This window comes from Leuciscus leuciscus, assembly GCF_965113295.1.
Source record: "Leuciscus leuciscus genome assembly, chromosome: 21".
Classification (NCBI taxonomy): domain Eukaryota; kingdom Metazoa; phylum Chordata; class Actinopteri; order Cypriniformes; family Leuciscidae; genus Leuciscus; species Leuciscus leuciscus.
This window is the reverse complement of record NC_138745.1, coordinates 20,383,359-20,410,819: the sequence shown is the minus strand read 5'-3', so window position 1 is coordinate 20,410,819 and position 27,461 is coordinate 20,383,359. Positions and strand designations below refer to the sequence as shown.

General features: G+C 41.5%; 1 protein-coding gene across 4 annotated transcripts in view; it reads right to left on the bottom strand.

Annotated features, from left to right (window-relative positions):
• Window positions 1–17,209, bottom strand: part of ep300a (EP300 lysine acetyltransferase a) — a 34,007-nt gene extending 16,798 nt beyond the window's left edge. The window contains exons 1-11 of one of the 4 annotated variants that reach the window (XM_082152234.1): window positions 16,743–17,209; window positions 10,685–11,307; window positions 7,935–8,111; window positions 7,514–7,832; window positions 5,836–5,949; window positions 4,702–4,908; window positions 4,090–4,195; window positions 3,783–3,914; window positions 3,479–3,596; window positions 3,243–3,399; window positions 262–342 (exon numbers count right to left, since the gene is read on the bottom strand). In XM_082152234.1, the coding sequence (XP_082008360.1) occupies window positions 262–342; window positions 3,243–3,399; window positions 3,479–3,596; window positions 3,783–3,914; window positions 4,090–4,195; window positions 4,702–4,908; window positions 5,836–5,949; window positions 7,514–7,832; window positions 7,935–8,111; window positions 10,685–11,307; window positions 16,743–16,836 (2,128 nt within the window). In that variant the 5' untranslated portion in view covers window positions 16,837–17,209. Of the gene's footprint in view, window positions 1–261; window positions 343–3,242; window positions 3,400–3,478; window positions 3,597–3,782; window positions 3,915–4,089; window positions 4,196–4,701; window positions 4,909–5,835; window positions 5,950–7,513; window positions 7,836–7,934; window positions 8,112–10,684; window positions 11,308–16,742 lie in introns of all 4 variants that reach the window. The other 3 variants (XM_082152233.1, XM_082152236.1, XM_082152235.1) reach the window with 3 other exon arrangements.
• Between the last annotated feature and the right edge of the window lie 10,252 nt (window positions 17,210–27,461).

Genomic DNA, 27,461 nt, shown 5'->3' with positions numbered 1-27,461 from the left:
TTGCATCGTCTCTTTGTTTGTTAATGAGAGGTTTCGTGAGAGCGAGCAGAAATCAGCACTTGAACAAAAACTCTGCCATTTAATTTAATTAATTTCTTTTAAAAAATTAATAAAAATAACTGACACATAATAAAATGTATATCTCAGTAAACATACAAATATATATATATATATATATATGTGTGTGTGTGTGTGTGTATGTGTGTATGTATGTGTGTGTGTGTGTGTGTGTGTGTGTGTGGCTATGTGAGATATACACACCAGTTCTGTTCATCATCTGGTTTGGACCAGCAGGCCGCACCATCGAATGATCTGAGAGAGGACCATCTACAGGTGGAGGGGCAAAACAAAAAATAAACAAGTAAAGTCTATGAAATCACTTAATCGCAGTTTTTTTGTTCTGTTGACATATGTCCTATTAGGGTCAGAAGTTTGGGTAGGAAACAATCAAAAGACTCGTCAGTGCTTCTTACTTTGTCATGATGCTTTGTTTTAATTGTATGCAGCAACACTTCAGTTTCTTTAGCAATACAATTTTTAAAATGCAGCAAGAATAAGAATAAGATTCGGTTTTCCTCATTTTGCATCAAAGCACAGGGAAGTAAACTTAACCAATGTTATAGTATTAGTTCTTTAAATTAGTTAAATTTTTTAATATCATTTTCGGTTTTCAACCGAATATCAGTTTTAGCATATATATATATATATATATATATATATATATATATATATATATATATATATATATATATATATATATATATATATATATATATATATATATATATTTATATATATATATATATATATATATATATATATATACACACACACACACACACACAGAAGTCCACATTTGAAGTGGATCAAAAAAAAGTTAATCAAAGTTGTCCTAAGACAAGAACAGGTATTGTTCAAAATTCATGTATAACTCTGATGAAAGGTTTTGATCCACTTCAAATGTTGACTACTGTATTTAAAGCAATACTATTTATTTATTATTAATTTTTTATTTTCGTTTTAGTCTTAATGATTAACCTCCAAGTAGCCTACTCCAGCTTCTTTTTAAATTATTAAAAAAATTATTAAAACAAATACACATTTAACTGATATATTATTTATCATTCACATAAGGAATGCAACATGCTCACGTCGGATAAATGTATCTAAACATTTTTGTTCTAAGTTGACAGTGATTAGAGGCTATACTAAATCTACACTAAACATATTCACCCAATGCCAATTTGTTTAATGCACAGATCTATTTTGAAGTTTGATATTCTGTTAATCTTCTCAATTTCATGAGTGACAGAAAGTTTTGTCAGCTGTGGTACAGCGCAACAGTCTCTAATGAAACGTAGAAAATGTATTGTAATGTTGCAATTTACCAATAATATCTGTCAAATAATGTCTAATTTCTAAATGTCACTAAGAATGGTACAGCATAAACACTGTCTTTAAACATCAGTTAAGAGCAAATAAGGTTATATTTAAGTTGTCATTAAGGATCAATTAAAATAAACACCACTAATAAAAATAACAGATAAAGAATAAAGCATTGGAAAGTTTTTTCTAATTAAATGTACAGATTTCAAACGTTTTTATTTGTGACAAATATTAAATAATGTGGTCACAACATTGACAGTCTACAACTAAATGTGTAGCTTAAATAATTCACATTTTCTATAGTTTATTTTATTGGAAGGAGAAAATAACATTATAGTTATTAAGATTACATTTATAATGAAGTTTGAGGTATTAGTAGCCTGCTGCATTATAAAGCCTCCACACAACCGATGAAAAAGCAGAGATCTAATACAATTTTGATATTACACGCTTTTCCACTGTCGAGCCAGCGTGAACCAGGTCTAACGACTTGCCAATAGTCTTAGACCTCAAGCACCGAGACCAAAATCAAGTTGCTTTTCCAGTCGGGCCAGTATTCCAACAACGCTTCCCTAAAATCCGCCCTTAACATGCCTCCATAGAACGACGTCACACAACCCCACCATTTCACCGCCTGACTGAAACCTGACAGAAGCGAAAGTTTGGTTTTTGCTTGAAGACTTAAGATTCCAACATCGATATTTGACCAATGTTTTGCAATAAAAATGTTACAGTGAAAGTAATTTATTAATTTGAGTCAAGAGTGCACATCAATCATGATATTTACCATTTCACATAAAAAGAGAAGACATACCTATTAGGTTGCACCTGCTTCCATTTATTTGTGATCACAAGAATGCACAAAACTCCATTAAGGCCTTAAGTCCAAAGGCTCACACATTTAGAAAAATATATGTTTACATTACATTTCTTTAGAAAGAGTAGGCATTTCTATTAATTTTCCACAAAATTATGTGATCTGAGGAGGTTTGAGCGATCTCCCTATAACTGTTATCCTTTCAGTCAGATCAACAGAGAAGAAAACAGGAGTTATGAGTTATACGAGTTAAACAGATACGGATGCATGAGAATGAAGATGCATTAATCCGGTATCAACAAAAGCACAGGGAAGAGACAGATAAGACATGAAACCAAATAAATACACGATTATAATCATATATGATTTGTCTACGTTCTTCAAGCAGTCTCTGGTATTTACCATAAACATATGTGTATTTATTATCGCAATGGTAGCCTTTAGCATCGCATATAAATATATTCTGCCTCAGAATCCCCATCAGATCACAAGGAAGTTATTTCAAACACTCGCTGGTGTCTGAAAGTGAGTTGAGCTTCAAATTGTTTAAAATGTTGAAGGTTGCTAGTAGCCTGATATCATAACATGGGAAAAGAACAGTGGTATTGACCTTCTTTTTAGGTAAACCAGTCCTCAAAGCCCAAGTGGGCCCACTTTGGACCCAGGTATTTGCCGCGCCAAAAACCCTGGCCGTTGACCACGAGGAAACCAAGATGAAGCTCAATCAAGCCCCGGAAGTGACAGTGGAAACGCAACTGGCCCTGGCACGCACTAGCACACTCGCTTTTGGCCCGACAGTGGAAACACAGCTATTTACTGTTCTGTTTGAATTCGTTCTAAACAACGAATGCTTACATGGGGTTTTGATTACTAAATTTGTTTATGTGAATTAGATTTTTTAAATGTTATTGAAGGTATTTTTCTTGTAATCTCCACTGGCACGGTTGACTGCTACTTGCGAAAAGGAGCTGTGATACATCCACCCCATAACTTAAAATCTATGGTTATAGCTCCACTATAGGGGTAGACGAGTACTCACTAGTAGGCAGTCCTGTGGGTGGCCCTGGCTGACCAATCCCAGTGGGCCCTTGCTGAGTGGGCATCATGCCCTGCTTCTGTAACCGTGTCCTTCGCTTCTCTTCCAGTTCCTTTTGGATCTTATAGATCTTCTCCGCCAGCAGGTGATAATACTCCGCCTGAGAAGTGTGATAGTGACTTATAAACCAGAGATTCTGATAAAAGACAAATAATTAACAGACAAGACAATATACTCACCCTGCTGTTAGCAGACTCATACATATCCCCCTCTACTTTACGCGCATAGGCCACTAGATTCTCCATCCGCCGGTCCTTCAGTGCAGCTGGGTCTGGGGTGGGAAAAATGGCTTGGACTCTGAAGAAAGAGGACAACAGCAAGGGACACCGAAATGAAATATCAATCAAAAGCCTTGGTCGGTGGTTAGAATGAATAAATAAGTACTTGTTTTAAAGATCTTCCACTATAAAAGGTGACTAATAAAAAAAGACAAATGTTACAGTAACTTCTTTCATAATTTTCACAAACCAGTGTAGAACTTACAGTTTGTGGACCAGGTGGTTGCGTAGATCCTGGGTTATGTCCTCGTGCCAATTCTTCCTCATGCCAGCACTGGCAGCTGGGTTGGCCATAGGCATACACCCCACTCCGCCCACAGCATTGTCATTCATCAGACTGGTGAAAGGTGATAGAAACAAATAAGGACCACTCTATGTTTGAATATGAACTTATTAAAACTGACAGACGCCTGCTGCAGCGGATTAGTGTTACTGTGAGATTTTAAGACCCTGTGAACACAGAGGATAGAATGGCGACTAGTTACGTGAGATGTACCGAAGGGTTTGTTTACCTCTGTGAGGTCATGTTCAGATGCAGCATTGTATCCTGGAGAAGGTTAGATTGCTGATTCTGAGACTGACCACCCACGGCCCCATTTACTCCCATGGAATTCGCTCCTGTAACAAGAAAGGTCATGAGAAGAGACACCACTACAAGTCTAATAAAAAAAATTGAGGTTGGTAATATTTTATATTTTAAAAAGAAGTCGCTCATGCTCACCAAGGCATTATTTGATCAAAAATACAGCAAAAACAGTAATATTGTGAAATAAATAATATTACAATTTAAAATAACTGCTGATCAATTTTAATACATTTAAAATTTCAGCAGCCATTACTCTAGTCTTCAGTGTCACATGATTCTTCAGAAATAAATCTAATATTACTATGATTTGATTGAACTATTTATTATTATCAAATGTTGCAAATGGTTGTGCTGCTAAATTTTTTCATGAATAGGTTCAAAAGCACAGCATTTATTTGAAACAGATTTTTGGAATATTATAAAATGTCTTAACTTTCACTTTTGATCAATGCGTCCTTGCTTAATAAAGAAATATCAATTTCTTAAAAAAAGACCCCAAACTCATAGTTCAAATAAAATCTGAAGCCTCTGTCATTACCCATGGTGTTCATTGCCCGTTGTGTTTGTTGGACAGGCTGAGGGGAAGCCTGGTTTCCCTGGTATGTGAGACCCAGGGCCGCGTAAGCCCTCTCGATGGAGCTGGGGTCTATCTGACCTTGGGTATTGAGATTGGGGGCACTGGGCGAACCACCAGTTACACTACTCAAAGAAGAACTTAACCCCACACTTCCAGTGCCTAGCAGAGCTGAAGCCATGTAAAGAAAGCAGAAATAAACCAAAAAAAGAGACAGTTACCATAGAGCTGGAATTTGAAAATAGTAATAAAACTGTTGCAATGTCCAATTTTGCTACATTAAAGGGTTAGTTCACCCAAAAATGAAAATTCTGTCAGTAATTACTCACCCTCATGTTGTTCCAACCGCATAAGACCTTCGTTCATCTTCGGAACACAAATTAAGATATTTTTGATGAAATCTGAGTGCTGGGTCACTCTCCATAGGCTGCTAGGTGGCCCAAACTTGCTGGCCCAGAAAAGTTATTAAAGAGATTGTTAATATAGTCCAAGTGACTACAGTGGCTCAATCTTAAGTATATCAAGCGACGAGAATACTTTTTGTGCGCAAAAACAAACAAAAATAACGACTTTATTCCACTATTCATTTCCTTCTCTCTGGGCCTCGTAGTGTTTTTGCGCAGCGCGTCTATGTTACACGTCAGACACATGACCAGCGTCGCCCAATAGTGAGCCTACGTGGTGACGTGATTTTTGTTTGTTTTTGCGCACAAAAAGTATTCTCGTCGCTTGATATACTTAAGATTGAGCCACTGTAGTCACTTGGACTATATTAACGATCTCTTTAATAACTTTTCTGGGCCAGCAAGTTTGGGCCACCTAGCAGCCTATGGAGAGTGACCCAGCTCTCAGATTTCATCAAAAATATCTTAATTTGTGTTCCGAAGATGAACGAAGGTCTTACGGGGTTGGAACAACATGAGGGTGAGTAATTACTGACAGAATTTTCATTTTTGGGTGAACTAACCCTTTAAGGACAATGAAAAGATTCTAATAACAATGACACTACAAAGGTACAAAGTAATTTTCTATGTTTGAAAAAGTGAGATGGGTTGAGATGTATGAAACAGTATGTTTTGAATCTATACAAACACTCACTCTGTTGATTCCTCTTGTCTCCTGCGTTTTTCAAAGGTAGACATACAGGGCAGTCATGCCGCGTGCAGTTCTTCCAGTGAGAGATTATCTGTCTGGAAGAGGCACAGTGCGCCACTAAAAAGCAATAAAAACACAAACCCAATATTAGTAAGTGCCATGTTGTTTAAATAGGCAGAACAAAATAGTGTTGTCACGATACTAGAATTTCTAACTTCGATACGATACCTTGAAAAATATCGATATTCGATACCATTTTCGATACCATTTTCGATACCACGGAGAAAAAAAACTGCCACAATATGGGGTATTTATTTTTATTATTTAAAGCTAAATATAACAAGTCTAGAACATGACAATGAGGGATATTTTACATGAACAAAAATGTCCTGAGGTAGTGCACTGGTTCAAAAGCATAAATGCTGGTTAATACATTAACGTTATTTGATGAACAGATTTAAACGCAAACGTGCATCACACGCAAAACAATGCTCACTGGATCGACATGAAGTCAAGTCACCTTTATTTATATAGTGCTTTTAACAATACAGATTGTGTCAAAGCACTTAACTTAACAGTATCAAATTGGAGGATACAGTGTCAGTAATGTATAATAATAAGATTAAACATTCAATTTTCAGTTAAAGGCATTTCATTATTGAATTGAGAGATGTCATTGTCTAGCTCAGTTTAGTTTAATTAGTATCTGTGTAATCAAATTGATGATAATCGCTAATGAAGGCAAATTGCAGAATTAAACATTTTTTTGAATAAAGTTAAATAAGCACAAGTTAATTTACATTTGACCACAGTTAAAATATTTACTTGTCTAAGATTCCTCAGTCAGATTATATTAACTTTAAGAATTACGGTGAACAAACGAGACAACAGACACTCAATATCAACAACAAAGGCCATCTTGGTTAATGTTTCAGAAATGTTCAAATGAGAAGAGTTACCAACCTCTCGCAATTATTTATAGATCCGGGTGTCGGTCTTTCAGGTGCTTTGCTATATTAGGCCCCGATCACACCTAATGCGTTTTTCAGATTCGAAAACGCGAGGCACACAGCACTCATCACACAGAACGAGCAGTGCGCTGCGTTTGTTATGTTGCTAGGCAACCACTGAAACCGCTGTCCTGTCTGTCAAGTAAACGTCAAATCAGCCTCTTATTAACTTTATTTACTTTCTGTTAACATTGTGGTAGTTACGGTTCGTGAAGTCGTTAAGCTCCTGGTAACCCGCGAGAGCACCACAAGTTTATCCTCCATCATCGCACTCTCCAGGCGTTCAAGCAACTAGCTTTCATCACTACAGCCGAAAGCCCGCGAGGCGCAGCAGCGCATAAACAGCGCGCAGAACGCTCGCTGGAAACCAATTGAAAATAGGCGCCTCTCACTGCAAAAAACGCGTCAGGAGTGATCGGCCCCATTCACTTCACTTTTGCTATTTAATCAGAGCGAATGAGACGAGTGCGCGTGTGGTGTTTGTCAACGCGCCTTTGGAGAGAAGTGAAAGTGACAGCTCGGCTAGTATCGATACTACGGGAAATTAGTATTGGTACCGTTCAGATATTTCAGTATCGATATTTATCAAAATATCAATATTTTTGACAACACTAGAACAAAAGAAACAAAAGTGTCGCGCTGTTTCAGTTCTGTGCAGTCTATACAGTCACCTTGGCAAGATTTGCCAGCCTGGCAGTGCGTCATGTGATTGAGGACGTTCTTCATGGTGCGACAGTGAGGCAGGTTACACTGCCGTACTTCCCCGTTGGCCTGCTCCCTCCGCTGGCACTTGTGGGCATGGAGCAAAAGCACCAGCTGCTGCTGTATGAGTTTGCGCTTTTCAGGATCGGCCGCTGGAGGAACACCTCCCACCGCTGCTGCAGACACGGCTGATGCACCCGATCCGGGGCCGAGAGTTCCTTGGGCGTTAGGCACCATGCCGCCTGCTCCCGCACCTCCGGCAGCGCCCGCTGGGGAAAGCGGAGAAGCCTGCTGTGGAAATCCCAAATGAACACACATTAAGATATCTTGTGATTGCTTTAAAAGGAACAAGTCTAATGTCTGCATATAAGGCTCTGAACGAATACAAACCATGCCAGGTATGCCCTGCATAGGCTGAGGTTTCTTGTCCAGGTTAAACTGGGCCGGACTGTTGGACAGACCTACTTTGTTCTGGAGCTGAGGGGCCAGCCCTGCAACACCAAGACCCTGACTGGCAGGCTGACCATATGGGCCTCCATAGGGGCCTGAACCTGCATTCATCCCCATCTGCAACACACAGACAGAGGGAGATAACAACACTTTTCCAAGAAAAGAAAAACCTCTGGATGAAAGTTAGTAGAGAAAACACTGATAGAATTGCGGAATCCAGTCATACAAATGGAAGTTATTTCCATGGAGGTCACATAATTTAGCAAAATTTGAATGAATAACTCAAAGAGTAGGGCTGTAAACTTAATCAAATTGTGATATGAACTAGTCTCTGTTAATATTAAACCGCTACTGAAATATGAAGTATGCATGTTCTGCACGTCTTTGCTCTTTGTGTGATACTTAAGTGCACGTGACACTTGTGGTGTTTTAACGTGTGCTGTCTTTCTATATGAGGATGCTTTATATGAACTTCATCTCCAGAGCTGCTCTGAAATGTTACTTTTCAGCATTTCACCATTTCATTTGATAAAACTATATTGTCAGATACACAAAGCAGTTCAAAGGTCTTAACTACAACTCACCATAACAAAGGTTGGTTTAGCTAGAAGAAATGATAGAAAAATATAACTGTTGTACAGAAGAATGCACTTCTCAAAGGAATAACAACAATACAATTTATTAAAACATTTAAGGTATATCATATCAAACAATTTTTCATCTTTTTTACCGTAAACCTCTATTGTGCAAACAGAGCGCTGCACAATAGAGGTTTACGGTAAAAAAAAAAAAAAATTTAAATGATGAAAAATTGTTTGATATGATATACCTTAAATGTTTTAATAAATTGTATTATTGTTATTCCTTTTAGAAGTACATTCTTCTGTACAATAGTTTCTACATTTTCTACATTTATCATTAGGCCTATTTATCAACATGTTAAGAGCATTTCATCATAATGTTATACCGGTAATTGGGGAAATTATTTATAGATGGCAAGGAGAGACCATTAAAACTTTGAAATTACTACTTAATTTTATTTTCTATGTTGTTTGTATGTTTTCAGTAGATACTTATTTTAAGCAAAATATAAAAATGATCCAGACTTCAAGAGGGAAAACCCTGAACACCCATACAGTATCTTTTATCAGTCACATGGCCTTCTTCCATACATTGGTATCAAAATGTAAAAATAACAGACTGATAAAACATTTGATCTTACCTTTTAATACATATTCAGATGGGCTCAACTGATGAAATGTATATATATTTTTTTTAATTCTCAGATGCCACTGCTTTGGCTCTCGGCACCCAATATCCTCATCTTTGATGACTATTTAGTTTTTTTTCCTTTTACAAAGCACTACTGCGGCCCAGAAGGAAATATATTCAGAGCGGAAGTCCAGATAATACTTTTTTTTGGAATAGTTATTCCAAAAAAGTATTATCTGGACCTCCGGTGTGAAGGAAATATAGAGACCGAACCTCTTTAAGATCGGCTATTTTTGACTGTCAAAATGCCGGCGGACACAGCTACAGTGAGTTGTTCAAAATCTTTCTTTTTAGTCAACTCTGTGTACACAAACAATGTTCTCAATGCTCGAGTTCATGTGTAGAGCCTCTTTGAGCAAAGTTTCATGTTGTGTCGAGTCTTAGTGTTTTAAAAATAGCGAGATTTTTGATGCTCTCATAGATGTGCCCCTAGCACTCCCATTCAAAAGGCAATTTGACCGAAAACGAAAATACGGTCAAACTTAAAAGTGGCGTTTCCATTCTAATTATGCTTTAAAACGAAAGTTTGCCTCGGGTAGATTAACAAAAAGACCCTAGGTTCCATTTTGGCGAGGATTACCCTTTAAAACCCATGTCCCAAGTACTTCAACATAAACAATACAGTTTGAACCAGTGCAAGTTTTAAAATTAATTTTACACTCCTATGGCCAACTTTGTTTATAAAAGAAATATTGCCTTGCAAATAATGCAAGCAAGTTATTGGACATCATTACTTGCATATAAATAATGAAATTATTTTAATCAAACCATATTGTTGATAAAAAGAAATATGCTAGTTATTATTAATAATACATCAATGTTTTTGCAAAAGAAACATCTAAAATTAATATTACTGCTTAAAAATAACAGCATTGCTGTTTGAGCTGCGAGCGCTGAAGCTGAATGAAGAGCTGAATGAACACCGGGAAACTGAAGCGATTTGGTAGCAGGTTAATTAACTCAATGAAATACATTATATAAGAACAATCAGATATTTATCAATAATAAACATAATATTACAACTTATATCTGCACAAAATTATGCAAATGCACAAGTGCACAAGTTACGTGCTAGTCAGAACGCGTAATTCCTGTTGTGGATTCGCTCTTCCCGTAACAACACGGTAAAACACGGGCGTACAAAGAATTCACAACATTCTTTTACAGTAAAAAAGATTTACAGACCGAAAACAATAACATTAAAATGAACATATATCGCCCAATACCGATATGGTGGTGGCTGATATATAAAATGCATCCCTAGTCTTAAATATATTGGCCCAATACTAATAACATGATAAAGATCTATTGTGCATATCTAATAAATTAACAATAGTTCCAACATGGCTAAATTAAACGCATTTTTTTAAGGTGTGTGCGGCATTTCGGGCCAATGTTGATGATGATGATGTCATTACCTTGTTCATTGCTCCAGGTTGCTGTGCCCTCAGTCCACCCTGGCCTCCTACTGTCTGCTGCTGCTGAAGAGCCTCTGCTAACAGGTTACTGTTGCTGCCCATGCCCGGGTTGTGATGTCCTAATCTGGGCGATCCGTTCATCATCTGTGCTCCCAGCATGTTTTGCTGCTGCGGTACGGGCCCTCCTGGCTGCTGCTGCTGTCCATTGCCTTTCTGAGGTCCGAGCATACTCCTGTTCATGTTGCCCATCCCTGCCATCTGCTGCTGTTGCATAAGGGCAGCCTGTTGTGGGGTAAGATGTTGCTGCCCTTGGGGGCCCATGCCCTGGGTACCCGGAGACGCCTTCAAATTCCCAAAAAGCCCCATTGAGGCTCCTGCTGGGCTGCCCATCGCACCCTGCTGCGGTGCCGCAGGTGCGGGTCCGTGCCGAAGGAGTTCTGAGAGCTGCCTGTGCTTGGCCGCTGCATCCTGGCCACTGGACACAACTCCTCCAATGGCCCCGCCCCCACTACCCAAACTGCCATGCAACTGGCCAAGGTCCCCTCCATTTTCTAGACTCAGCTCTGAGGAACTGATCAGCTCGTCTGGAAGGTCATGCTCCAGGTCAAAAAGCGAGCCAAAATCTACAGCAGGAAATGAGAAATTAGAAGCGAGATTAATGATGGGAGAATATTATGTTATATTTTTGGTCCTGGGGCCGGATTCACGGAACATTCTTAAGAATACATTTCTTCTTAACTGCTATTTTCTCATCTTTTTTCTTAAGTTAAAAAATATGATTATTTTGTATTTCCAAAAACTTGATGCATTCATTCTAGCTAGAACTATCGAGGCAGCACATATACATACAGGACTCATTCACTCTAAAGGGAGCACAAGAAAGACGGAGCGCAAATGAATGGGAAAGACTGCTGCATCTTGAGACAGGCTCTTTTAAAATAACCGTTTTAACTTGACACGGCACATTAAAAAAACACTACGCTGAGTGATTAATACCCGTCAAGCCAGTCGCGACAAAAATGGTCTGTGTGCTTATTATGATAACTACGGTAATCTGCAGGCAGCACAAAAAGAAGGGCTTTGAGCTGTTTTTTCATTCAGGGAGTCTTCAGCATTACCTGCCTTTCAATCAACTAACACCAAATCTTGTCATTTTTTTCTTAAGAAAAAAATTAAGATGTTCTCAAAGAAATATTTTAGAACTTCTTAATTTTTCAAGAGTTTGAGTTATGAACATTCTTACAACCTTCTTAGAATTTATCTAAGGAATTTTCTTAACTTCCTTCTTTGAAGATTTCCATCAATCTGGCCCTGGTCTCTCTATAGATTCACAGTCAGTCTGAGAACAATATGTCAAACTCTTTGACATCTCTGGGGCTGGTTGCATAAATCTCTAATACTTGTCTTACAAGTTAGACATCAAATTTTTTCCTTAAGACTGTTCATAGCTTTTTTAAACCAGTTACATAAAAACGTAGATTAGACTAATTTGATACCGAAAACTAAGACTGACTGACTGATGAACAATAAAAACCTTGAAAGCAAATCAAAAATTTTAAAGTACCAGATTTTTAAAGAGCATAAGCATTTAAAGTGGCAGACAACAACTGCAGTGACTTATTAGAAGCAGAATGTTATCATACATTGGTGTGGACACTATATAATTATCATTATAGTCATCTTTATAGTTACTGTTCTTGGTATTAACGACCGTTAAGAGAGTGCATGAATATAGAGCATGGGCAGCTGAAATGGATAAAAAAATGGAAAAAAATGGACTCCAAAAAGTCTCCCATCAGAAGAATTTTTACATGGTAATTTGTCATTCAATATGAGATCAAAGAGAACATCGTGAACACTTTCTATCAGCATAAGTTGTACTGTATCTTTCAACACATAGTGTTGCCTAGGTTCACATAGAAAATTATTTTTATGTTCATGCATGTTTTTTTCATGGTATAACTTGTATTAAAGTGAAAGAATAGACTCAAGCTGCCGCTTGTCACATCACTACATCGATCACATCACATTTAACAGCGTCAAAACGCCATTTATTGATTGAATTTTGTGATAAAATTTATAGAAATCACGATTATTTAACACGAATATTGGTGGGTGATATGTTCAACAACATCTCTCATCTTTGTTTGGCTCCCTGTCAAACCACAGCCTGCCATTAAATGTAAGTGATTAATAGGGATGCGCCGATGTATCAGCCGATAAAAGCAGCCGATGATCAGGGCCAATTATATCGTGTCAATAAAAGGCCGAATCTTGTTGAATTGTTTAACGTGACAATAATGCATTAACAATTTAAAAAATAGCGACATTAAAGCAGGCTCTATTTGATCCTATGAAACATCTGTAGTTCAAGCCGATTTTTCCCTACACCAAACATTAATGCATGGCCGATAGTCTTATTTCATGCGAGTAATTTGAAATATATGAGAAATTTCACAATTATCGATACTTCAGCAAAAATGTATACTAGGTTAACTAATGTATCTATGTAAAAAGTCCTCTAAACAATTACAGAAGACAAGTAAACAGTCAGCAATAAGAACGAAGAAACTAATTACAATCAAGAAGACTGACAAATTAAATAAACAGTGCTTTAAAGGGTTAGTTCACCCAACAATGAACAAAAATAATGACTTTATTCAACTATTCATTTTCTTCTGTGTGGGCCTCTGTGTAACAGCCCAGCGCTTCTGGGTTGTACATCAGATCGTAGGCTCACTATTGGCCGACGCTGGTCGTGTGTGATGCGTGTGATTTACATTTACATTTACATTTATTCATTTAGCTGACGCTTTTATACAAAGCGACTTACAATTGCTATATATATGTCAGAGGTCGCACGCCTCTGGAGCAACTAGGGGTTAAGTGTCTTGCTCAGGGACACATTGGTGTCTCACAGTGGATTCGAACCCGGGTCTCTCACACCAAAGGCATGTGTCTTATCCATTGCGCCACACCACCCCTAAATGGAAAAAAATGGACTCCAAAAAGTCTCCCATCAGAAGAATTTTTACATGGTAATTTGTCATTCAATATGAGATCAAAGAGAACATCGTGAACACTTTCTATCAGCATAAGTTGTACTGTATCTTTCAACACATAGTGTTGCCTAGGTTCACATAGAAAATTATTTTTATGTTCATGCATGTTTTTTTCATGGTATAACTTGTATTAAAGTGAAAGAATAGACTCAAGCTGCCGCTTGTCACATCACTACATCGATCACATCACATTTAACAGCGTCAAAACGCCATTTATTGACGCCATTTATTGATTGAATTTTGTGATAAATTTATAGAAATCACACATTCAGTGTGATGCTGGCCAATAGTGAGCCTACGTTCTGACGTACAGCGCAGCGCTTCTGGGTTGTACGTCAGATCGTAGGCTCACTATTGGCCGACGCTGGTCATGTGTGTGATGCTGGCCAATAGTGAGCCAAGGTTCTGACGTACAACCTAGAAGCGCTGCGCTGTTACACTGCGTGAATTAATTCAGACCCACACAGGCAAAAATGAATAGTTGAATAAAGTCGTTATTTTGGTTTTATTTGCGCACAAAAAGTATTCTCGTCGCTTGATGAATTTAAGGTTGAGCCACTATAGTCACTTGGACTATTTTAACGATGTCTTTACTAACTTTTCTGGGATGGCAGATATCGATTACCCAGCAGCCTATGAAGGAGTGAGTCAGCTCTCAGATTTCATCAAAAATATCTTAATTTGTGCACCGAAAATGAACGAAAGCCTTACGGGGTTGGAACAACATGAGGGTGAGTAGGCTAATTACTGACAAAACTTTCATTTTTGGGTGAACTAACCCTTTAAGTTTTTCAGCAAGATGTACTAACAGTGGTATTCAGATAAATAAAATCCAATAGAAATTGAATAAACTAATAACATTTTAAGTAATATTGTTGTGTACATTAAATATAGACAGCGGTACAATAATTGTTTTTTACATTGATCATCTTGTTTTCATAATCGTTGGAAGCCAAAATCAAAAAACAATCATGATTAATTGCACAGCCCTAATAAAATGGACAGTTAAGACTTTGTTTCTTATCAATACAAATGTTTTATTGTATGGCGATTATTGTATGGAAGACGCGCTACAATTAATGTTTGGTGTAGGGAAAAATCGTCTTGAACTGGCTTGAACTACAGATGTTTCATAGGATCAAATAGAGCCTGCTTTAACGTCGCCATTTTTTAAACTGTTAATGCATTATTGTCACGTTAAACAATTCAACAAGATTCCGCCTCCATTTTATTGACAGGATATAATCGGCCCTGATCATCGGCGCATCCCTATTAATGACTTACATTTAATGGCAGGCTGTGGTTTGACAGGGAGCCAAACAAAGATGAGAGATGTTGTTGAATTATGATGTGAAGTATTCATGTAGTCACTATTTAGATTCTTCTTTTAGGAAGTACTGCAATCACCATTTGCATCCATTCAAAAGTTTAAAAAAAACTAAACTAGAACAGCATGTAATTTCCTAACATACATGTATGTACAATTTATTGAAAAATATAGCATTGTCTCCTCCAACAAATCAGCCATTGGTAAAACAGGTGAAAATGGTCAATTTGCCCATGAAATTGTGCTGGACTTAAAATGAAGTGCAGAAGCTTTGATAGAGACGACACATTCACTCCACAGACAAAACAATTTGACGCCAAGCATACTGTGTATGAAAAACGTAAGACTCTGATGCATTTGCATTTGTGCAACTTAATAAACTCCATTTAGTGTCAGAACCGGATCAAACTCGATTTTGAACAAAAGGTTGAAAACATGAGACATCAACAAAGGGAACGTAGTTCGCTTTTGAAGATACGTGCAAGTATAATAACTCGAAGCTTTAACATTTAATAAGAAACAACAGGACGCCTATGTGATAATAATTCGCATCGCCTAGCATTCAATGTTTTATGGTTTGTTTTTAAGAGACAGGTTCGTCAGTTTTGTTATGGCTGAACAATGGAAATCAAGATCCGAAAAAAAAAATGACCGACGCACGAAGGGCTATTTGAGCCAGCAAGCGAACTCACTATAACACAACACAAGTACATTTGTATCCTCCAAATCACACAATCGTGAAGTCAATTCAAGCTTCATAAACGAGTTCACGAATTCATCTAAACCCAGTGAAAAAGACTCAGGACCTTAAAATAATGAGGAATGAGTTAATAAGCATCTAACGTTAGCTAACAATGGCAGGGAGTTGTTGTGCGGGCCTTCAGCATCAGTCTGTTATTAGCTGACCAGCTAGCTAACCAATATTAATCACATTTATTAACGTTAAAGAGAACAGAATATTATGTTGATGAAAACGCAATGAGTTGTGCTCGTTGCACAAGGGCAGTTTATGAAAACAACAGTGTTTGAGTGCAGTCAGAAAGTTTTCAAGTTGGTTGACTCACAGTTTAGCAGGCTAATTCATGTTAATCACTGTCGATTATTAGTAAATTATGGAGCATTGATGAAATGTCAAGACATAGCTTTCAGAAGCCATTGTCTAGTTATTGTTACATTTTTTTTGTATAAAACTTAGTACATTGTAATTATAAATGAAGAAGTGATCCAAACTCTTTGCAAGTGAGAACCAAACCGAAACTGATATTTCACTGAAAACAAACAACAAATCCAACTACTGTTATTGCCACCGTATAACTATGATGTTTTTCATTGCACCCGTCAGTTTTACATTTACACCAGTTGACACTAAGCACAGACCCAAGCTGGGGGACAGCGTGTGCTGGTCTGCCGCTGTGAGTGAATCCCAACAGCGATCGGAGAAGCGCTAATGCTAACCTAGCTGGAATGACAAGCTAAAGCTAAGTCTCGTGCGGATACGACGTCGTTAGCTTCCCAAACTAGCCTGAGCTTGCTAGCCTGTGACAAAACTAAGAGGAAAAAAAAACATTCACCGCTTAAACGCATTGAGTATGCAAAGGTACATACAAAACAAGCAATCGGTGAATCAAATATCTCGATATCGTGGAAATTAAACAAAATAAATATTTACCGTTTCCATCGCTGGCTGAGGCAGATAGTGCCGGGGAGGACAGTTTAGGCCTCTTGGCTGAAGGCGGGCCAGAGTCCAGAACGTTCTCGGCCATATTTTTTAACGAATTAAAATATATATCCTCAGAGATAGGCGCGTAAGCCTATTCGTAATCCTCGATTTTAAAAATATCGCTTTTAAAAATATGACATTTCCCCCTCCTTTTTAGGGACGAAGGGGGGGAAAGTCCCGTGTACAAAATACTCCTCTTTCCTGGGTTCGCCTCTCGATTTCAGCTTCAGCGTATCAACCCCCCTCCCCTGTCCGATTTTTGTTCTTTATACAATTCTGCAAGCGGAGGAGGAGGTAGGGGGAGTCGGCTCGGCAAGAAAGGATAAAAAAGACACTCGCAGCGGCTCTACAAGAACTCATCTAGTCCCGTCAAGAGTTACAGGATTGAGCGATGATGTATTTGAAATAATTTTGCTCGTCTGTCATATCTGTTCGCAACAGAGGTGTGTTTTGTAGACTGAGTCGGATGAGGTTGTCAATATCTAAATCGTGTCAATAAGTGAATTTTAATTTTCACAGATGTCAGTTGTTATTTTAGTTCCTGAAAATTTTTTAATTACAGACTTATTAGCTTATTAGAATAAATTTGTTATGAAATACACCTTTCACGTTTTAATGGGAAAATTTCAAAAGTCACTAAAATCTTATACTAGATTTACATTGTTGATCTTAGCAGGATTTAGTTATTAGATGCAATGGCTTGAAACAAGCTTCTTTAAAAAGAGGAACAAATAACAAACAATATCCCACTTTGATTAGTGTTTTAACTTATTAGGCAATGTGCAAAAAACAAAGCAAAGAACTGATTTAAGAATGAGCCTACATTTTACTTGATTGACTGATTCAAGAATTGCATTGAAATGTTGAAAATAAAACAGCACCTTATTCTGTAACAACATTCTTCTATATATCGGTCAATCTATCTTTACAATAATTTGTTCATTTTTAGTCATTACGCAAGAACCCTCTTGACGAGGGTTGACGAACGCGCCAATTAAATATTAAACCTTTATGGCCCGGTTTCACAGACAGGGCTTAGATTAAGCCAGGATTAGACCTTAGTTAATTAGGAGATTTAAGTAGCTTTTATAAACATGCTTTAGAAAAAGAAATTACTTGTGTGCATCTTGAGACAAAACAATGACACTGACACTGATATTTTAAGATGTGTCAGTGCAGTTAAAACAGCTCAAACATGCATTTTAGTCTGGGACTAGTCTTAAGCCTCTGTGAAACCGGGGGCAAATATTTAAGGCGTACTCATCTTTTTTTAAATTGAGGTTGTTGTACCCAGTTGAATGACAGCTATGATACCTAAATTGTGTTAAATAGCTTGAATAAATATGATCATTAACATTAATTATTAATGATTATTATGACTATTATATAATTCTTATAAACAGATTGCCATTTTAAATTATTGTCTAATTCATTGGTAAGGTATTAGAAAATGACTTTCTAGATCAGCCTTTGTGGAGGAACTGAATGTCACATTGCTTTTGATTTATCATTGGCTAGCAATAATACAGCAGGCAAATTTTATCCTCATAATATTTTTCTATACTTTACTTTTAACAAAGAATCGAAAGTGTTTTGGAGAGGTTTGGATTGAAAAGGCTCCCCAATGCTTTATTTTATGAAAGTTATTTGCTATTGAAAAATGTTTTAAGACATTTAAGGCAAAATGAAGCAAATTCAGTCAATCCGGAGCAATTACTATTTTTATCAATATATTAGATGAAAGGAAGAAGTGGTTATAGGCCTAACAATGTGCCTAACAATAGGCAAATCACCTTTTGGGAACTTTTCTGACAATTATTGCAGGACAGTTATTCATAGTCCTAAAGGACACATAACATTGCCTCTGAGTTTGGCAATTTATGATTAAAATCATGTTTTTTTATTTTTATTTACTCAGATTTCATGACCCTACTTTATGCATCTTGGCAGTCTTTACTCTTGCTCTTTTTAAGATACTAAGGTTACTTTTCAAGGTTATTGTTACCTCAAACAGCACACCCACAGCTGACCCACTGTCCATTCACTGACTCTCTGACATACTGCACACTAAAATGGCAAGAATTTGCCCGTTTTAATGTGATTGGATGGTGCTATACAACTTCTGGGAGTCGTACACCAGTGTTCGGGGCCAGTGCTAAAATTCATGGGGTCTGGGACAAAATGATACTGCCCTGGTGTAGTGAGTGAGCTATAGGCCTACATATATGACCTTTAGAAAAACATGGATGGCCAAAAGACGTTTGATCAAAAAACTTCACATAAAACGTATTGCTTCAATTTAAAACAGCCATGAAATCAAAATAGACTATTTTAGTTTTTTTATGGAATATTGTAGAATTTATAATAGGCCTATATATGATTAATCTGTGCACATCATTATTAGTATTTTAATCCATGAGCCCCTAATCTTCAATCAAAATGACTTCCCCTCCCCTCCCAGTTGTGCATTTTCATCAGGGCGGTGCAATCTGTCACTCACATGAGATCATAGAAATCAAGAACAGACACAATAAAGTCCCGCACAACATTTTTTATTGTTCGAGAAGCTTGTTTCACAGAAAATATGTCATTATAGAAAAGAAAAGACTATTGCAACTTCCTTTTCATGCTGACTTTAACATAGTGAAGTCAAGTAAAGTCACCTTTATTTATAAAGTGCTTTATACAATACAGATTGTTTCAAAGCAGCTTTACGGTGATAACAGGAAAATTAGTAAATCATGCAAACAGTTCATTTCGGCTCTACAGCATGCGCTAAAAGGAAAGTGTCGTTGTTCAGCTGAAGTCAGTTCAGTGTTGATTCAGTTCCGTTGTAAAGATCATCAAATACTGAATTAGTTCATTTCATCTATACAGCATAAAAACAGTGATGTCATCGTCCAGCTCAGTTCAGTTCTCCTCCAATAGTGTCAGTGCAGTCAAATCAATAATATGGTTGAATATTAAGTGTCCCCAACTAAGCAAGCCAGAGGCGACAGTGGCAAGGAATGCAAACTCTATGAGGGCAGAATGGAGAAAAAAAAAACATTGGGAAAAACCAGGCTCAGTCAGGGGGGCTATTCTCCTCTGGCCAACGAATGAACACAGTGTGATGGTTCAGGCTGCATCACAAGTCAGAAATCAGATTTTGGATCAGTAGCATTCAAATATTTCATGCAGTTCCTTTTGCTTGAAGATCGGATTCATCACGCTGGTATGGAGCCGAAGCTGGCCGTATGCAGAGATGGCCATAAATACATGGAAATGTATTTAAAATACAAATACAAAATACTGTGTGGAAAAATGTATTTAAATACAAATACAGTATTTTGTATTTTGAAAATACACAAAATACATGTGAAATTGGCCATCCAGTGCAGGTACTGGTCACAGTGAATGAAGAAACTACATAGGCCTGACTTTACATTTATACTGACAACCACATCTCTGCCCTTTCTTTCTTTCTCTCTTTCTTTCTTTCTTGCAATTACAAATAAACCTATGCAAAACAGCAGCCATTTATATACTTATTTCTGATTACAATGTAGTCTATTACCTGTGGTGAACACTATTAAAAAAATCATACTGTATGTAAAACTGTGGGAACCTTTTCTGCTATCTAGCAAAGAATATGGATGGGCGGGCGATATGACAAAAATCTAAATTTTACTTCACAGTAACAATATCATGGTTTCACAATTCTCAATATCAGTTTTGATTCCACAGCATAAACTGAATTTCAAACTCTTTTGAGGTTTTTTATTTTAATTTATTTTTTGCAGGTAGTCCAATGCTTTTTAAGTAATTTTATGTTTATTTTATGTAAAGTTTATTTGTTTCTATAAGTTTATTAAAATTAGAAAGTGTATCTAAAATTTGAAATTAGAATGAATTTAGATTCATTTGAAAATATTTACCCCTTTTTTATTATTATTTTTATGTACAATAAAACTAATAGCTGAAGATGTTTGTGGTGTATCATTCATCAGTGTTTGTTTTTTCACTCCAATGTTCCAATAATTCCTGCCCACTAAAAGCTGCACGGATATTTGCTTACCCCACAAATAGGCCCATCTATGTAAACGATTTAGAAAAAGTTCCATCAATTCAAACTTTATATCATCGCTATGATATGTAGTGTCATATCACCCAGCCCTAACATGCAGTAATGCTTTAAAGGTTGTATCAGTGATTTCAGGCCCAAACATAAATTATCACATTCATCTAATCTTTCCTAACGATCCGCTAGCTGCCCGCCCCATGAGCATGCCTTCAAAAAAAACGTGTCTCTGTAGGGAGCCTAGGCTCTGAGATCTGCACACAAAAACAATTGGTTTCACCACCACTCAAAACCAAAATAAATAGTGTTTCAACCAATCACCGACAGGGGTGGGTGTTGTGAGGTTTTGTGCTCGCGCACAGCTGCACGCGAAGTTGGAGAACACCAAAACCTCACAACACCCACCCCCTGTCGGTGATTGGTTGAAACACTATTTATTTTGGTTTTGAGTGGTTGGTGAAACCAATTGTTCTCTTACGAGAGGTTCTCTCGTATTGCGTAAGTTGCTTACGCTACGGGTAAAGTTGTCTTTTCTCGAGATCTGAAGCCAAAAAATTATCCTTAATTTTGTATTTATTGTCAACGCAGTGCGGCAGACAGCAGACCAAAGCAGGCTATAAGAGCGTGCTCATTGGCTGTCCTGCGGCAACTGCAGCAGCCTACCAGTGAGCCCTGCGTGACGTCACGCCCAATGAGTGGGTGTGGCTAGCGTGTATAAAAGAGGGGCTCACAGGCTGGAATTCTGATTTTCATGTCTTCAGCGAAGCTCTTCGCATCGCTGGATCTTGAGAGCCGCCGCCGTTGAAACAAGCGACCAGCAAGCCTAGGAAGCGTCTGAGGAAGCCGGCCGTCTTCGCCGCCTTCAGCCCTCCGTGCCTGCTACGCCATCCAGCGACATATCCTTTTCACTGCTGTGTGTGTTCGCCCCGCGACACACACTTTCTCTCCTAAAAGAGCGCGAGGCGTTTTTATCAAAATGCCTCGCATTTCCTGCGGTTCGTGCAAAGCCCCGCTCAGTCATGGAGACCGCCACATCATCTGCGCTCTCTGCCTGGGCCGCGAGCACGCCGCCACCGCACTCTCTTCGGGCGGCTGCCCTGAGTGCGAGGAGCTTTCAATGTCGACCCTGCGGGCTCGACTTAAAGCTTTTAACGACGAAGCTGTCACTCCGCCTGTCCCTGCGGGGCCGCGCAGAAAGAAGCGCCGTTCCCAGAGACCACCGGAGTCACCCGCGGCAATGAGAAGTTCGCCGGATCCGTTCCCTCGAGCTTCTCTTTCTCCCTCTCCGCCCCCCCTCTCGGCCGCGCAGCCGCCGGCACTCGCCCGCGCCGCCGCCGCTTCAGGGGAATAGGCGGATGAACTGGACGAGGACACCGCCGCTGACAGCTGTTCTATCCTGGCCTCTGACAGCGAGGAATGGTCCACCGCCTCCTCGTCAGTCCAGGAATCCGGCCGTACTCGAGCCGGCGAGGATGCGGAGCTTCTGCGCCTTCTCACCAAGGCCGTTGACCAGCTTGGCCTCAAGTGGTCGCCGCCTGAGGAACCAGCGCCGAACAGACTCGACGGCTGCTTTCTCCACCGCCGCCGCCGAGCACCCGCTTCAAGGACTGCACCTTTCCTTCCAGAGCTTCACACGGAACTCTCAAAATCGTGGAACGCTCCATTCTCCGCGAGAGTTTCCTCCCATACCTCCGCGGCGCTCTCACAGCTTGACGGCGCCGCCGAGAAGGGGTACAATGCCATTCCACCCGTGGAAGAGACGGTCACAGCGCACCTTTGCCCGCCCTCTGGATGGCGTTCAAAGGCTGCCCTCCCGTCTAAAGCCTGCAGGACCACTTCTGCCCTTGTCGGCCGCGCTTTCACTGCCGCCGGACAAGCTGCATCAGCCCTGCATTCTATGGCGATATTACAGATCCTCCAAGCCGATCTCCTCCGTGTTTTGGACGAGAAAGGCTCGGACCCGGTCTCCATAACGGATCTACGCAGCGCGACGGACCTTTCCCTTCGCGCCACGAAATCCGCTGCCCAGGCTCTTGGAAGGTGCATGTCTTCGCTGACCGTCACAGAGAGGCACCTCTGGTTGACGCTCGCCGACATGAGGGATGCTGAGCGCAACGTGTTTCTCAACGCCCCGCTCTCCCCCACCGGCCTCTTCGGCCCAGCGGTTAACGGGATCGTTGACCGCTTCTCGGAGGTACATAAGACCACGCAGGCTATGGACCTCTTCCTGCCTCGATGCTCGAGCTCAGCCGCACGCCGTCCACGTGACCAGCCTGCACAAAGCTCCACACAGCGTCCAGCTCGACCTCCGTCTTCGCAGTGATGACAGGGCGGCCGCCCTGGATCGCGCTCGACCAGCCGCAACAGGCCGCCTCCCTCTCGGGGACCTCGGCCTAAGATCGCGCTGATACCCGAGCCAGCGAAGTCCTCCTAGCAGCACTAGGGAGGAAAAGACGGTTAAGTCCCGCTGTGGCCGGACCACTGTCAAAGCTTCACGCGCTGTCAGTCCCCGTCGTCATGGCTACTGCAGACGCTTATCTAGCAGCCAATGAGCCGGTAAATTGACCCTCTCGCCTGCACTCAACCGCCGTTTTCACGGCGACCCAGAGAAATCTCAAAAAGAGCTCAATGTCTGGTTATTCGGCTCACGCCGCATGTGTTTCAAGTGTAGGAAATGTGCCCGCGTTTCTGTGTTCACCCCTACACACAAGCACTATAAACCCCGTGTCTCTATCAGAGCCCACTCTCATAAAGCGGACAAAAGCTGCTCGAGTGTTGAATGTAGGTCACGTGTCCACAACCCCGTGCCAACACCTACCCACTGCCCACTCTGTTACACGGCCCCTCACTACCGGTCACCCGCGGTGTGTAAGTCCTGTGCCCGCCCCCGAGCGCTCACACATACTAACGAACACTGCACCCCCAGCGCCGCTATCGCTGGCTGTCCATCACACAATATGTTCCCCGTCCAAAGCCACCGGGTTAATGTGTGTAAAACAGCCAGCCATCTCTGTATGCGAGCCGCCGTATTCAAGCACCGAGAGCACGCGCACCGCGCCCGCGCCTCCGAATTAGGTTCTCGAGCCCGTACATCACGGCTATCGGAACCCGGAGGCCATTCTGCCCTTAGCTATACATGTGAAAGCATGGGAAGCTATTCCAGGCGTGTCAAAATGGGTGCTGAGCACAGTGAGAGAAGGCTATTCACTGCAGTTCGCTCGCCGTCCCCCGCGCTTTCGAGCGCGAACCGAGACGAGAGTGAATGGGGAAGTAGCACACCTACTTCGTGCAGAGATAGCGAAGCTTCTGTGCAAAGGGGCCATAGAACCGGTACACCCTTCTATGACCGAGGCAGGTTTTTACAGCCGTTATTTCCTCGTGCCCAAGAAGGATGGAGCTCTCAGACCAATCCTAGATCTGAGATACTTGAACAAAGCTCTTATGAAAAGACCGTTCAAGATGCTCACAACCAGACAGATTCTCGCGCAAATTCGCCCGAGAGACTGGTTTATCTCCCTCGATCTGAAAGACGCTTACTTTCAGATCCAGATAATACCCCGTCACAGGCCATTCTTGAGATTCGCCTTCGACGGTCAGGTATATCAGTACACCGTCCTGCCGTTCGGCCTGTCTTTAGCACCCCGTACGTTCACGAAGTGCATGGACACGGCTCTCGCTCCCCTGAGAGGTCAGGGCATGCGAATTTTGAACTATCTGGACGATTGGCTGATTCTAGCACAGTCAGAGAGAGAACTCATCTCTCACAGAACAGTGCTTCTCAGGCACCTGGAAAGCTTGGGTCTCGCGGTCAACTGGACCAAGAGCTCATTACTGCCCAGTCAGTCAACCTCTTTTCTGGGCTTGGAACTGGACTCTGTGGCAATGACGGCTCGGCTGTCGATACAGCACGCGCGCCGTATCCAGCGCCTGGCCGCATCTTTCCAGCTGGGCAGCGCCGCACCCCTGAAAACGTTTCAGAGGATGCTGGGTTATATGGCTTCAGCTGCAGCAGTGCTTCAGCTGGGTCTATTACATATGCGCCCCCTACAACGCTGGTTGAACGCCCGTGTGCCTCGCCGAGCCTGGGCTTCCGGCGGCATTCGAATCAGAGTGACTCAGAGCTGCGTTTCAGCGCTGAGACCCTGGTTAGCGGCCGACTGGTACCAGCAGGGAGTGATAATGGGAGCCTTCTCACACCGCAAAGTTATCTCGACGGATGCATCCAACTCAGGTTGGGGCGCTCTGTTCGAGGGCAACAGTCTTTGGCCTGTGGTCAGACCAGGAAAAATGCCTCCACATAAACTGTTTGGAGATGATAGCGGTCGAGAACGCGCTCAAGCACTTCCTCCCACATATACGGGGTCACCACGTGCTAGTCCGTTCGGACAACATGTCTGTGGTGTCCTACGTGAACCGACAGGGCGGTGTCAGATCCAGAAATCTCTGCAATCTGGCGAAACGAGGCCCAAACCTGGCCCAGCCGCCCGCTGTATGCTTTCCCTCCGATCTCTCTGTTACCACAGGTAATAAAGAGGATCAGGGAAACGCGCCACTCGGTGCTCCTCATAGCCCCACGATGGGAGAACCAAATTTGGTACCCAGAGCTAGTGAGGCTGTCGCACTCACCCCCCTGGCCGATCCCGGTCAAGAGAGATCTCCTCTCTCAAGCCGGCGGATCGATATGGCATCCCCACCCAGAGCGCTGGTCTCTGCACGCGTGGGTAATCAACGGATACCCGTTGAACTGTCAGAAGGGGTCATAAACACGATCACGCAGTCTAGAGCCCCTTCCACGAGGAGACTCTACGCGTCCAAATGGTCAGTGTTCACTAAATGGTGCGCCATTAGGAGCCTGGATCCACGCACATGCGGGGTTTCGCGGGTGCTCTCCTTCCTACAAGAGCTGTTGGACAAGGGCAGGTCCCCCTCCACGCTCAAAGTATATGTTGCGGCTATCGCAGCGTTCGCTGAGACGACGCGCAGCCATGCAATAGGAAGAAATGAGCTCATTATCCGCTTCCTTAGGGGAGCCAGGAGGATGAACCCCCCGCGGCCCCCCTCGGTTCCTATCTGGGATCTTTCTGTGGTCTTGGAGGCCCTGAAAGCTTTTCCCTTTGAACCATTAGATTCCGTGGATTTTAAATACCTTTCGCTTAAAACCGTTTTTCTGATAGCTCTGGCATCAGTAAAACGAGTGGGGGATTTACACGCGCGCTGTCTGTCAGCCCTGCGTGTCTCGAGTTCGGACCTAATGACTCTAAAGTCATCCTCAAACCGAGACATGGTTACGTCCCAAAAGCGATTGGCACTCCCTTTAGGGCGCAGATCATCTCCCTGTCGGCTCTGCCTGCATCCGACAGTGATGATAGTGATAACCTCCTATGCCCCGTCAGGGCGCTGAGAGTGTACATCACACGCTCCGCCGCCTTCAGGCGTTCCGAGCAGCTTTTCGTTTCGTTTGGTGGGCGCACCAAGGGTCTCGCCGCCTCGAAACAGAGTCTGTCCAGATGGATAGTGGACTCAATCGCAGCTGCATATGCGTCCAAACACCTGCAGTGCCCTATGGGCATCAGAGCCCATTCCACCAGAGGCATGGCCTCTTCGTGGGCTTGGTCTAGCGGGATTTCTATTCACGACATATGTATGGCGGCAGGCTGGGCCTCCCCCTCCACATTCGTGAGATTTTATAATCTGGAAGTCCCCGCCTTGCAGGCTAAACTGTTATCAGTCTAAGCAGGATGTATGTTCTGCCCATCTATTATGCACAGACTACTCCTGTGTATTACTAGCTTTTCTGGTAAGCTGCACTAGTGATAAAGTCTCTTTATACAGACCGGTGGTTCCGCTCTGTATTTTCCCCATCATGCGCTGATGTATTAGTGCGGGCCCGCGTTGCTGGCCGCCTAGTCTTCACTTGTGGCGCTAGGGCTTACACTTTTCATACATGGACCGGTGAGGCCGCTCTATATATATTTTCCCTGTGATGTGCATGTGTACTGTGCTGGCCTGCGTTGCTGGCCGCACTCACCTCGGGTTTATACACAGACCGGCAGCGCCGCTCTGTACCCTTATGAAGTGCTTATGACATGTGCTGGCCCGCGTTGCTGGCCGCCTGTTCTCGCATGTTATCTTCCCCGGGTTCCCTGGGACTCATGCATTGATGCTCGGTGCGCACGGCGTTGACAAGGAGTTCCCGTAGCGTAAGCAACTTACGCAATACGAGAGAACCTCTCGTAAGAGAACGTACTCGGTTACCTAATGTAACCTTGGTTCTCTCTAGAAGAGGGAACGAGTATTGCGTAACCTGCCGTGTCACGCCACGAGCTTATTCGCTTCAGTCTATGAAAACCAGAATTCCAGCCTGTGAGCCCCTCTTTTATACACGCTAGCCACACCCACTCTGGCGGGCCAGGTGCGTGGAGGGCGCGAAGCGCCCTCATTGGGCGTGACATCACGCAGGGCTCACTGGTAGGCTGCTGCAGTTGCCGCAGGACAGCCAATGAGCACGCTCTTATAGCCTGCTTTGGTCTGCTGTCTGCCGCACTGCATTGACAATAAATACAAAATTAAGGATAATTTTTTGGCTTCAGATCTCGAGAAAAGACAAC